The sequence below is a fragment of the Elgaria multicarinata genome, chromosome 11 (genome assembly GCF_023053635.1).
Source record: "Elgaria multicarinata webbii isolate HBS135686 ecotype San Diego chromosome 11, rElgMul1.1.pri, whole genome shotgun sequence".
In the NCBI taxonomy this organism is placed as follows: domain Eukaryota; kingdom Metazoa; phylum Chordata; class Lepidosauria; order Squamata; family Anguidae; genus Elgaria; species Elgaria multicarinata.
This window is the reverse complement of record NC_086181.1, coordinates 30287692-30302044: the sequence shown is the minus strand read 5'-3', so window position 1 is coordinate 30302044 and position 14353 is coordinate 30287692. Positions and strand designations below refer to the sequence as shown.

The following is a 14353-nucleotide window of genomic DNA, read 5'->3' as shown; positions in this document are numbered from 1 at the left end:
CCCTTGGTCTGATCCAGCATGGCTATGATGTTCTTATGAGCTCATCCCACTCCCACCTGTGGCATTCCCAATGCTGGGAATGCAGGTGTGGATTCTTTCATTGAAAGACTTTTATGGGCACAGTGAGTGAATTTATCTGCCACATGCTGTTTTATTTTTGCTTGAAAATCTCCTGCATAGCTGGCATCTTGCTTCTAGTTTGCCTTCATCGTTATAAATTTAACCCAAAACTACAGGTGGCTTCTACAACATAACACCGGGGAAGTTCCGTACAAAGCTAATCTATCAGTTAGTGCCAAAATGCACCAGCTTCCCCCCCTTGTCCTCCTGCAAGGCCTCCTGTGGCCCATCTAACAATGTCTCCGACTCTTTTGCCGATTGGGTAGGGGGAACTAATTGCTGCGGGATGTGGTGATCACACTGAGAGCATAACTCAGTTCCAAAATGGGATGGATCATAGGAGGGAGAGGGCATAATGGATTCATGGAGGACAGAAACAGCCAAGGCTGTTGTGCGAAGTTTACAGAAGGAATGGGAGGCGTAACTGTGTCAAGATAGACCTAAATCTCTGACGGATGGAACTAGAGGGAACAACGCAGTGTGGTTTATCCAACAATTGCCCACTTTGTTATATTTTTAAAGCATCTGTTAAAAATCATCACTGGAGAAATGAACCATTGATGCAACCCAGCCGGCTTGTTCAGAAGATGGTACAAAGATCCCCTGGAGAAGCTGAATTGGGACAATCTTTTTTCATTACGGTTCTTCACCTAATCATTACAATTCCTCAAGGATGCTTCCAGACAAGGCATTTATAGTGCCATTGCCCTGCCTTATGTGTCCAGATCTTCTAACTGAAATCCTCCCATGTTTTCCCACTGTTAATTCTGTCTTTTTCCTTATTGCAGAATATCCATTGTGGGGTGGGGTGGGGAGACAGAATTGGTGTAGAACACCTTCTGACAAGTAATGCTAGGAGTTCTCCATCTGGATGCATCCCAAGCTAGGAGGGCTGACATTTCCCCCACCAAACCCAATTTGTCGGTATTCCCTATTGCCGAAATTCTATTCATCCAAAAGAATGCACCACATTTCTCTTGCATTGTCCAAATCATGTGGTGGTTAGTTCCACAGGGCACAATTTGCCAAATTAAGTAGATATGCAGTTATTGGCACAGCAGCATCGGTGGCCATATTGTAGGCATGCTTAATACAGTTTGTGCTTAGATCTCCATTTGGTACATTTGGGCAATCAACTCTTTATGGCTTGGGTGAAGAGTGAGTCTTGGATAAAAAAAAAAAAGGAATACTCATCCTTTTATTCTCACCGTTCCCTTGCAAGCTGGAAGAAACCACATATGAGAGCCAGTGTGGTGTAGTCTTTAGAGTGTTGGACTGGGTCTGGGGAGATCTGGGTTCAAATCCCCACACAGCCATGAAGCTCACAGGGAGACTTTGGACAAGTCACTGACTCTTAGGCCCTTTCTACACCTAAGGATTATCCCAGGAAAATGGAGGGATCACCCCTGCCTGGTCCCGGGATCCCCTGTATGTCATTTGCATGCACAGGGATGATCCCTGGAAAAAAGGCAGGTGCAGAAATGGGCTCAGCCTAGCCTACCTGAAAGGGTTGTTGTGAGGATAAAATAGAGAGAAAAAGGACCACATACGTTGCCTCAGGCTCCTTTCAAGAGGAAAAAGGCAGGAAATAACAACAACAACAACCATAGGAGACCCAAGGGAAAACTAGAGTTTACAGAGAAATTCAGAGGAAAATGTTGGGTCTGACCAATGTTCATAATTAAATTTTTAATTGTATGGGCCACAACTGAAATATGGGGCAGGATCATAACTCAATAGCATAGCATCTGCTTTCTATGCAAAAAACTCCAGTTTCAATCCCTGACATCTCCAGTTAAAAGACCTTCAGTAGCAGGAGATGGCAAAGAAGTCATCTACACCAAGCAGGATATTCCATTATGAAAGTGGTATGAAAGCAGTATATAAAAGGCAGGAGCCCAAGAGCACTGACAACTGTTGGGGCCTGTTGACACATTCCATATACCGCTTTCACACCGCTACATCCTACTTGGTGTGGCTCCTGCCTTTTCTATACCGGTTTCATAGTGCAATGTCCTGCTTGGTGTAGATGAGCCCACTGACCCCTCTCTCATCCTAAAACACTGGAGAGCTAGGTGTCCTGGTAAAAGCATTGTTCCGCATTCCCAAGTTCACATTTGTGCTGATATGAAGACGTAAGGGGTTAAGAAATAAAAGTGTGGTTTGGGGAAACAGATAAATGGGATTCTAAACACAGATGCCTAGGTGGGCATGGAGGGAGTTTTAGACTTGGTTCGCACAACACAGCCTCAGCTTGTCCTCAGCTGAACCACACATGCCCACGCTGGTGTAGTGTCACCTTCCCCCAACCCACCGCCTCCCAGATGGGAGTTTCAGTACAGCACATCAGGGGGATACCAAGTTGGAGAAGGATGGGGGAGAGAGGGAGAGGGAGAGAGATGTATAATATGTGAACCAGCCAAACACTGATGTTTGGCATTTGTTTCCACACAATCTCAGTGACACTTTTTCTGGCTGGTACAGCCACCTCTCCACATCCATCTGGTTCATATGCAATGTTTCTCTGCCCTGAGTGTGGTCTCTTGGCCAGTCTGGCCTGTTTCTCTATAGAAAGCAAGACCCAGGTGAGTCACACTGCAAACTGAGAGAGGATGTTGAGCGAGATCAAACAGGACAAGGCTTCCAGAGATCCGACACATCCAAATCCCTTAACAGCGGAGTCTTCTTTGAGGAATATAACCTCAACAGACACCACATCGCTCCTTTAGGCTCCACTTGGGCTCCAAAAAGCCAGGGCTTCTCTACACAAGAAATGCGACTTCGAACTTCTTGGTACTCGCTCCCTCCATCTGTCTCCTTGTATCCCACGTTATTCTCGCCTTTTGCTCCATCCGCCTGCATTTCCATTCCTATCCATCTCTTCCCCTATCTTTCAATCTGGTCCTCCATCTTTCCCAATGCACCCTGTCAGGTTTGTGCCATTCGTGCGTCCCCCCTTCCCTTCCCTCCCTCCCTCTTTCTATCCTCCCGTGCCCTTCGGTCCATCCCATCCCTCTCTGCCCCATCCACCTCACCTCTCCCCACCTCTTCTTCTCTTTCTCCTGTGTACTGCTTTCGTTCTTCTGCTTCTCTCTCTCACACACACTGATTTAGTCTTACATTATCCACTGCTCACTTCCTCCCCCTCCCTCCCTCCCTTTCTCATTCTGCCCATCTCTCTTTCCACCCATCTCTTTCCCTCCATCCAGATTTGGGGCTCCTTTGGACCGCCACTTTCTCTCTCCATCCTGATTTTCTTTTCCACCCATCGCTCGCATCCTCTGGCATCCTCCCCTTCTTGCTTTCTCTCTTTCTGCCTGTCTTTAATCTTTTCATCTCTGCTGCTGCTGCTGCTTACTCCCTTATCCATCCTCCCATCCAAATCTCTATGCCTGTGTGCCTGTGCTACATCCTCTCTCCATACATTTTAATTCCATTTATGCAAGTCCCTTTCTTTGCTCTTCTCTGTTTCTCTTTCCAACCCCCCCCCCACTACTCCATACATCTCTTCCTCTCTCTCCTCCCTCATCTGTCTTCCTGCCACCCCACCATGCATCTTTCTCCTTGTGTTGCCTCTCTCATCTACTTTATCTTCCCCACAGCTCTGCCTGAATTTCTTGCAACCGACAATCCTCCCACCACAACCACCTCCATCAAATCTTTGTCCACCTTCACATGGGACTCACCTGCTGGTAACCCCAATCATCTGGGGCAATTTCGCTCCCCACTGCCTCAAATTGGAAGTTGATGTGCGGTGCCTGGTGCAGAAGGAACGTCCACCACGAAGCTCGGTACCCCTGAGGGGACCCCATCACTCCTACGCCGGGCACCGAGAACCCCAGCACCGCTCACCGTGCTGGACGGCGGCCACCCATGCTGGCACGGGGATGGATGTCGGGGAATGGTGTGTAGAGAGGCAGTGCCGAACATCAGGGCTTATCCGCGCGGGATATTGGGGGGGGGGGAGTGATTGTGGGGAAATAAGGGGGGTCAGGTTGTGGGGAGGGGGAGGAGTGAGAAAGGGAGAGCGCCATCTACTGAGCGCCTGTCACATCACTGAGCTTTCAACTAGACCTTCCTCTACCATCCTGTTGGGGAGACTGATGGCTCCCCCAAGTGGATTTATCTGTCTGGGCTGTAAATAAAGGCGCCACTAATCAGGTTTTAAAGGGCCAGTCGGCTGGGGAAGGAACACCTTCCGCTAGGAAAACCACTTCTCAAACTTCTCAATGGTTTTCATCCTGTCTGTCATGGTCTACAAGAACGTATTTAGGAGATCGCCATCCGAGACTCACTAACTAAACAACTGCCTAGGGTATTTTGTATATGGACATAAATTTGTATGAAATCATCATCATCGAATCATAGAAGAGTAGAGCTGGAAGGGGCCAACTCCTTGCTCAGTGCAGGAATCCACCTTTAAAGCATACCTGACGGTTGTCCAGCTGCCTCTTGAATGCCTCTAGTGTGGGAGAGCCCAATACCTCCCTAGGTCATTGGTTCCACTGTCGTACTGCTCTAACAGTCAGGAAGTTTTTCCTGATGCAGTGGTGGAACCAGGGGAAAAAAATTCAGTGGGGGTGGGGGGCACAGAAGGGGCAAAGTATGTATCCCACATGTAAAGATGTCTGAAACAAAAATAACGGTGTATCTCACATTAAAACTTCCATTCTAACTATATATTCTGAAATAAGTCATATATCGATAAATTTAGGGTGTTCATTTGTTTTTAAATATAAGCATGTATTAGCCAAATTCAAATTAATGTAAGGAAAATGGCTTTCAAAAAAGGTACAGTCACTACACAAACATTTCCTTGACATACAGATTAAACAGACAGAACACTTTCTTTTAGAAAAGAGTTACTTTTGAACCAATGCAGGCAGAACCAGGAAGGTAGACTCTTAATATAAGGAAAGAGCAAATTGAGACGCCTGGGCCCTGTACACCTAGGAAACCCAGTGCATGTGAAGTACTAGTCTAAAGATCAAAAAGATGAAGATTTTGAAGATGAAGCTCCTGATGAAGCTGGTTTTTTTTATTGCAATCCATTGCCTTTGTAATATGGAATAAAAGAAATAACAGGCATTGAATATGGTACAGATTAATTGATGAGTAAACATTCTTAGGCTTGCACTGTGAATAAATTCTCCCCACAACCCATTTTATCTTAATTCTCTGAGGAGAAAAAAAGGAAGACATAGAGAAGGTACAGATTAATTCTTTCCTCCCCTTTTCATTTTTCCTGGCCTAATGTCCTGAGAAAAAAAAGGAAGAGATCTATCGAAAGCTCTAAATGGCTTGGGGCCAGGTTATTTGAAGGAACGCCTCCTCCCATATGTGCCTGCCTGGACCTTAAGATCATCCACAGGGGTCCTTCTCCACGAGCCCCTGCCAAAGGAAGTGAGGCAGGTGGCTACTAGGAGGAGGGCTTTCTCCGCAGTGGCACCCTAGCTGTGGAATGAGCTTCCCAGAGACGTTCGCTTGGCGCCTACAGTGTACTCCTTCCGTCGCCAGCTGAAGACGTTTTTTTATTTTCTCAGTATTTTAACGCTTAATTTAACTTAAATTTAAACTTTGCTGTTTTAATTCCATATTTTAACCTATATCAATTTTTGCTGTGTGGTTTTAATCCTGGTTGTGCTTTTTATATTGTATTTTGCATTCGCGTTTTTAAATGTGTTGGTTGTTTTTATGCTCTTCATGGTTTTAATTTTTGTGAACCGCCCAGAGAGCTTTGGCTATTGGGCGGTATAAAAATGTAATAAATAAATAAATAAATGGAATAAGCAGATTAATTCTTCCGAGGGTGTTCTTGCTGCTCTGGCTGCTGGTGCCGGAGAATAGTTTGGAGAACTGCCAAGGATAAGTTTAGGCATCAGGTGTTTTAAATGTGATGCACTTGTGAGTGCCCCCACCCCTAATTGGTGGGTTAGGTAACTGAGCCAAGGGGATCAACCCCCCTCCCAGAAACCTTTCCCGAATAACACAGAAAGCAGTTTGTGGCAGAGCCCACTTATTGAAAGCAAAGGGAGGTGGGAAAGGAAGAAACCCATCTCACACACAGGAAAACTGAAGCAGCAGGCAAATAAAAGTCAGTGACTGCAAGAGAGTGGCCCCATTCAGAAGACACCTTAAACCATGGCTTTAACCATGGTGGTTAAGCCAGACAGCTACATTAATCGGTCACTGTTACCAATCCCATTCTAAACCAACAGAAGTGTCCCATTCTTAATGAGGAGGATCCTGGCCCAAGCATTGGATTACAGACTTTTACAAAAGAAAGAGTGTGGGTGGAAGCTTTATTTCTATGGGATGGAAATGATGCAGAGGATAGATTAGCTTTCCCTTTGCTTTCAACACTGGGGGGGACGGGGACGACTCCTTTAACTACAATCAACCCCAGGCAGTCAAAAAACAAGTGGCTGCTACCTCCTATATCTTGACAAAACTACATGTCCTAGCCATGGCAAAACAGAAGAGCACTGTTTGGGGCTCAAGAGCTTTTAAAGGTGTTTTTTTAAAAAATTGGTAATGCTTTTTTTTTCATGGTAAGACTCCCCAGTCCCAAACCTCTCCCTACACACACAAATGCATAGCTTCCTCCCCAGTTATCAACAGTAAAACCCATCATAGCTAATAAGAGTCTGAGCAGTATATACCCATATTGTGATTCCCAGTCAGACTGGATTGCCAGAGTGGGGTGGGCAAAGGAGGGGGAAACTTTCCTTGAAACATTCCTCCTTCCCACCTGCTTTCCCAGTGCAATGGGGCTCTTCTCCTGTGCCCCTCCCTTCTGATCAGCTCTAAGGCCCATAAGTGGCTCCTTTGCACTATGAAGTCAGATAGGGACTCAAGGAATAAAAAATTATTTGAAAATCAAATTCATGGATTTTTTAAAAAGAGAAATTGCAGGTGGCAGGGGAGAAGGAAGCATAAATCCTTCATGCACAAAAAGCCATGGTCCCTAAATACACAACAAAATCCACACAGCCCTTCATATTAGTGCATGGAACTCAGACTCATTGCATGCAATAGAATTTAGTTCTGAATAGACATGTTTTGGGCCATAGCTAGACCTAAGGTTTATCCTGGGATCATCCTGGGTTCGCCCCTGCCTGAAAACTGGATCCCCTGTGGCCGTAGCTAGACCTAAGGTTTATCCCTGGATCGTCCAGGGGTCAAACCTGTTCATCTAGGTGCCACACAGGGGATCCAGTGCTCAGGCAGGGGTGAACCCTGGATGATCCCAGCATAACACTTAGGTCTAGCTGTGGCCTTGGATTGAATTGAAAATCAAGCAGCAGCAAGGATCAAATGAAGAATAAAAGAACACACACTCACACACAGTAAGAAAGTTGTTCTCAGTAACATCTCTCACCAGGGGGTTCACCATTCTCATCAGCTGGCCTGGATTCCATGTTTGGTAATTCATTAACTGGTAGCTTTCTTTTCTCAGAATTAGGATGGAAAAAAATAGTTCTTTTGGACTGCTTATGGGCCTTAATAAGGGATACTACATCATCAGTCACTGGTACCAATCCCAAATTGTCACTGGTACCAATCCCAACTGTTTATACCCGCCTCTGGTACTAGCAGCTAGCCATGCACTGATCTGTTGGGATTGGTACTGTTGGGATTTTTCTTCAGGTGGAAACTTGCCAAGGAAGTCCAACAGAATTATATTTAATTTCAGGAGAGGAATCTTCTAAAAAAAAAAAGGAGGTTATTTAAAAGGAGGTTGAAAGGGACAGCCAAGGAGGTCAAAACTCCTCAGGATGCTTGGAGGCTATTTGAAAGTGCTACAGCAGAAAATCAGATTGAAATGGGGTAAGAAGAAAAATCACGGAAGCTATAAAAAGCTTAAAATGTGGAAGGCTTGCCTAAACGAAAACAAAAATAGATCACAAAGTCTGATGGAAACAAGTATAAAATGATGATAAAGTAAGTGAAAAAGAATTTGAGGAGCATATTTAGGGCCAGCTCAACCCACCTCTACAGCAGGTCAAGGTGCCCAGTACCCCAAGGCTGGTCAAATTTTTGTGAACCACCCAGGGAGCTTCGGCTATTGGGCAGTATAAAAATGCAATAAATAAATAAACTACAGTATTCTGAAAAAAAGCAAAAACACAAGTGTAACCCTTGGGTTCTGTGAACCCAGGGCTGGGTTCTGTGTCTAGGGGTTGTTTGTTCTTCCCTTAAGTTAGCTCAGGCTCAAGTCCCCACCCAGAAAACCTGGGACACCAATTTAGAGACGTCTGAGTAGCAACCTCACCCACACACCTGAGGTATAAGTACTGGTATTTATTCAGTTTGACAACAAGCAACAAAAATAGAACATAGAAAACAACAATAACCTTTTGGTCAACACATCTCCCTCCCAAAGTCTAGGTAGGCAGATGGAAGCCTTTGGCCTTACTCACAATCCCAGGAGATGGTGAGTGAATAGGGATCCTCCAGGCATGCAACTAGAGGGTGCTGCAATAAGTTGGATGGTAGGTGGCTAGGACACCAGCCCTAATAGGCAACCCAGGGCTTGGTTTTTGCCAAGCTTTCCTTAAAGCTGCTGGTCACCACTTGAGTGCGGCACGTTCCCTGTAAAGGCTGTGCTGTGACTGGCCTTGTGTACAGAAGATCTTTAGGTCTGATAGCCTCAAAGACATGGGCAGTGCCGGATTTAGGAACGGACCAAGTAAGCCATGGCTGAGAGACTCTTATTATGAGGGGGCTCTAAATATGTTAGAGATAACTAAAATATGATAACTAAGGTGAAATTGCTTTGGCTTAAATATGTGGGAATCATAGAATCATAGAATAGCAGAGTTGGAAGGGGCCTACAAGGCCATCGAGTCCAACCCCCTGCTCAATGCAGGAATCCACCCTAAAGCATCCCTGACAGATGGTTGTCCAACCAGATGTCTGTGGAAACCCATATGTAGGACATGAGTAGAGGAACCACCAAGTGTGAGGAGCCACAGGAAAGGTGTTTTCCCAGGGTCCCCTTGCCCTGGCTGACTACCCCCATCTTTTTTGGCTCAGTTTCGCTTGTCTTCTCTCCTCTCCTCCTTTTCTCAACCCTCTGCTAAAAGGAAGTGCTGTGGCAGCCGGCTGGTTGAGACACCAGCCCATGGCACACCATTTTAAATTAAAGGTTTTTTTCCTTCTTTACTTTGAACAGCAGTGTCCTTAACCAATGAGATGCTAACTTTGCCAGGGGTTGCGGGGCACATGGCCAATGAAGGGACTGAAACAGCAAAGGGGTGCTTCAGTGCCCTAAATGACAACAATAAAATATAGATTTAAAAAATCAAAATCTTAATTCAAGCATAACATAAAAACAAATCACTTAAAACACAATAAAAATGAAATAAAAGAAATTCACAGGTGTGTGTGCGAGGGGGGGGGCACAGAAGTGCCTCTTTAGTTAGGGTGACCAAATGAAAAGGAGGACCAGACTCCTGTATCTTTAACAGTTGTATTGAAAAGGGAATTTCAGCAAGTGCCATTTGTATGCATGCAGCACCTGGTGAAATGCCCTCTTCATCACAACGGTTAAAGATGCAGGAGCTATATTAGAGTGACCAGATACAAAAGAGGACAGGGCACCTGCAACTTTAACTGTTGTGATGAAGAGGAAATTTCACCAAGTTCTCCATATATACAAATGAGACTTGCTGAAATTCCCCTTTCAATACAACTGTTAAAGATACAGGAGCCCTGTCTTCGTTTTACTATGGCCACTCTACCTTTAGTTAAGGTGAGTAACCCAAAAAAAGAGAACAGTTCTGTCATTACCGGAGAGCCAATGTGGTTTAGTAGTTAGAGTGTTGGATTGGGAGTCAAGAGATCCAGGTTCTAGTCCCCACTCAGCCATGGAAACCCACTGGGTGACTTTGGGCCAGTCACAGACTCTCAGCCCAATCCACCTCACAGGGTTGTTGTTGTGAGGATAGAAATAGAAAGAAGGAGGAGGATTATGTACGCCACGTTGGGTTCCTTGGAGGAAAAAAAGGCAGGATATAAATGCAATAAATACAAGCTACAAAATCATAAGCTTTAACAATATTTCAGACAGATCTGATACAAACTGCCACAGACACAGCAAGTTAAAAGGAGCCGAAAACTGACACATTTGCACTTTTTACTCAAGCTGCAGTTCAGCATGTCAAACTACTGATGTACTTTATTCAGCCTTGTCAAGGAAGTGTGCCTTTCATTGATTTGGTGAAATTCTGAACAGTGGTTTAAACGTTATCAAGATTGTTCTGCCCCATGAATGCTTATGGCAGCAACTGTGGGCAAAATTATGTTGGGGAATGCTCGGTTTCATTCTGAAGCCAGAATGCTGTCAGTCCTCCAGTGTTTTGAATTCTACTGTTCTTGTCAGCTTTCTGACAATGGCGGAGAGATAGCAGGAAGCTGAGGTGATTTTGAAGGCTGAGGGAATGACTCTCACTGACAGACAGATCATTGAAGATGACAGGAAAAGGAAGACACCACACTAGAATTAGCCCTGTAGCCAGGGTCAGGCAAATGGGCTCATCGCTGCCACCCCACCAATGCCACACACACCCCTCCCGGATTTTTTAAATTTATGACAATAACAGCCTCCATTTAAAGAACGACAGCTTATTTTAAGGACAGGAGCGATTTAAGAATAGGACCCTCTGGTGGAGCCACCAATGTGGCTCCACAAAATGCTTAGAGACGACCTGAAAACAAAAAAGGATACATATAGGAAGTGGAAGGAAGGCCCCTAATGCTGGGTGGTACCCTTTCATTACCCTTCTAATTATGCTCCATCTTCCAAACCTGTTCCCTTTTCTCATTTAGTACAAACGTATTCAAAGCCTTCAATCTCAGTGAGCTTTGGTGAAATGGTTGCCCTGGGGGAAGAAGCCACCATCCACAGCAAGAGCAAAGGGTACTGACAAATGGAATTATCTCTGTACGAAAAAGGATTTAAATCACTGCAGCACTTCGGTACCAAAGTGGCAGAGCGGGATGAGGTGGCATTTTCCATTGCCAATGCCAAACTGTCAGATGGGGGGGATTGACCGTGGTATCTTCAGATCAGTCCATGATCATAAGTGGTCAAATTACAGTGACCGAGGAGGTGAGGCCAGGTGGGAATCTACACTGATATTATTCTAACGTTTTGAATGGGTGACTGTGACGCACAGCGTCACGTGACCCTGGGTCTCCAACGTTGTAAATGAGTTGTACTTACAGGTTCTATTTCTTAGTTCCAGTGTGGCTACAGATTCATGTGCCTTGTTCTACCGGTAATTCTCCTCTCCCTTTCTCAGAGCTGCTGGGTTTGCTCCATCCACTTCCTGTTCTCCTTCCTTCGCCCCTTTTGCTATCTTATCTGCTACAGCAGATAAATCACACCAGCCTTATACTGTGCAATCACTGACAATTGCATGCAAAGGACTCAGAAGTTTTCCACCTTAGAATCTGCTTTTAGTGTGAAGTACTCCCATGCATCCTGCCTTAATTGTGCTCCTTTTGCAAAAGATTCGCCCAAGCCGCTGCTGTGGGCGCAGGAGCAGGATTTTAAACAAATGCTTACATCTGCATAAGTTGTATAGCTAAAGACACCAAAATTGGCACAGTAATTCAAATACCAAATGTGAATCAAATTGGGTCATCAGTTGATTTTTATGAAAATTTTTTTATCATTTCCCCCCTCTTTGCAAAGGAGCTGAGGAGCGCTCAAAGGATCGCTGTAGCTCCATGCAGGAAAATTAACAAGGGTCTCTGCTCCCAGTCCAAAACGGGGCTGCTGCTAAAACTTTTCAATTTGGTCACCCATCCAAACCCTGACCAGACCCAGCCCAGCTTTGCTTCAGCGAAGTGGCTGGCTCCTGTACAATTCCCTAGGACTTGTGTTAAGATGTTTTAGGAGGGGGTTTGTGTGTGCTTATGACTATTGCCCTGCACTGCTGGCTAGGAATGAGGCAGGCAGTGGGCGGAGCAAACCCAGCAACTCTGCTACTCTCAGAGAAGAGGGAGAACAACGGAAAGGATTTAACAATGTGCCCTGAAGTACCGTTGCAGCTAAACATAAGTCACGCTAGTGTGCCCCGTGATACAGAGAACCGATACAGAGAACCACGTTAGAAAGGGACACTAGCAACGTTATAAGACTAGTGTAGATCCGGCCCCGATCTACACTAAGCAGGATATAACACTTTGAAAACGTTTTGAAGATTGTATAGGGAGTGTGTCATGTTGCCACTACTGTTATAAACCATTTTAAAGCAGTAGTGTAGATCCTGCCTCAGTCTTTGGATGCTATCATCATAAATGAACTACAATGGGGTTTGTATTTCCAACATCTGTAAAGCAAATGGAAGAGCTGCATTGACTAAAACATACATGTGATTTAGAAGAATCACTCTTCTACTTTATGTCACATTTAAATATTATTAGCAACATTTTCATTTTAGTCTCAAAGATATATTTTGTGGCTGGATTCAGCAGGATATGTGGGATTAGTAACAAGCAATATGACCCACAGGCCTTCAGCCCATTTCTCCCATCTCCTACATCCTGCCCTCCTGATCCCGCCCCCAATGGTGGGACATGGGGGACTACATGTCCTGGGTATTAGGGTCCCAGTGGAAGATAACATTATATATTTATTCAAGCCATAGGTTACAACTAAGTATGTTTGTAATAAAATTAAATGGGGCGGGGAGAAATCAGTTTTCATAACATCAGTTAACTAAATGCATTGCCAGAAAATGTTTTGGATATTTACAGTCATCAATGCAAAGGATCTCTCCTTTTCAATAACACTTATATTGCACCTTGGGCAACTCCCATTAATATAAATGCACACTATTGCACACATCCAGCTTGCAACGTTCCTCAAAAGTGTCCCAAAAAAGCCATCCTACGACTTGAACAGATGAAGTGGGCCGGCTGTACAACACAGCTGGGAAACTGCAGGGGAGGCTGAGAAGGATTGCAGTTCTTGCTGCAAAGCACTAGGTGTCATCAAAGTCCATCAAAAACCCAATAGGTATATTGAATTGATGCACAAAGATATGGAATTAAACAGAGCCATGTATATTCTGTGCTAGAAAAGCAAATTTTGCACCCAAACCAGCCCAAATTCTGCAAGAATAGAACCAAGGCCACAGCTAGACCTAAGGTTTATCCTGGGATCATCCAGGGTTCGCCCCTGCCTGAGCACTGGATCCCCTGTGTGTCACCTAGATGAACAGGTTTGACCCCTGGACGATCCAGGGATAAACCTTAGGTCTAGCTATGGCCCAAGTTACCTGTATATACTCTGCATGCTTGTATAGATTTTCTTACTGTACATAATGGATATTTCCCCTAGCTCCCAGGTTTCAGTATCTGTCCCATAACTGCATTGAATTACATATTCAAAAGAGATACCGCATCTGGGATAGTTTTCAAGAAAATATCCCTCAAAAGCCCTCCATTGGCTGACTGGATTATGACATCCGTATTTGGCTTCAAACTTGTAACCCTCCTGCATCTTCCCACAGTTTCTTCTGTCTTTTTTTCCTTTTCACAAAAAAATTCATATAGCTGCATCGTATTTTCGAGATGGGTAATGTTAGGATCATATATCAGGAAGCACCCTTGATCACAGCGACCACTTTTCCTTGGCTGCAGGAGCTAGTTTTTCCTGTTTTCCTTCTGCTTAAGTTCCCCCTTTTTATTCTATGGCTACATCCAACAAACTTTGGGTTTGCCTATACGGCTTGTTTATCCCGACCGAAATGCACATATTCACATTTCAGGACACATGACGTAGCTGTCCATTTGCCGTAGCGCCAGGTTTTTAACACGTTAATGTGCATCTTTGCATTTGCAATTTACCGCGACATTTAGATCACGTCCAAGTTTGCACCGTGTTATGGTTATGTATCTTTGAGGGAGTTAAATTGCATTTTGACATGTGGGCGGAGCTTTGAGGGTAGGACAACATGAATGGCCGATTTCCTACCTATCAGCTGCCTCGTTGGTTCGCTTGAATTCTCTGATTCTGCTGCCTTGTTCCTCTCCCCCCTCCCAGTTTGTCTATATATGAATCTCCGGAGCTTCGCATATAAAATGTATAGCTTCTATCATCTCTCCTCCATAGCATCGTCCCATCGTATATGCGTTTGTGCATTTATAACTGCACTCTAAAAAAATTCAAGAAATAAATCGCTGTAGATGCTGCAGTATGACACTCTTCAGCTAG

General features: G+C 44.7%; 1 protein-coding gene across 2 annotated transcripts in view; it reads right to left on the bottom strand.

The window, feature by feature from the left end:
* The window catches only part of TTYH1 (tweety family member 1), an 80341-nt gene extending 76242 nt beyond the window's left edge, over positions 1–4099 (bottom strand). Inside the window, exon 1 of one of the 2 annotated variants that reach the window (XM_063137835.1) lies at positions 3807–4099. In XM_063137835.1, coding sequence (XP_062993905.1) covers positions 3807–3932 — 126 coding nt within the window. In that variant the 5' untranslated portion in view covers positions 3933–4099. The remainder of the gene's footprint in view (positions 1–3806) is intronic. The other variant, XM_063137836.1, reaches the window with a different exon arrangement.
* Between the last annotated feature and the right edge of the window lie 10254 nt (positions 4100–14353).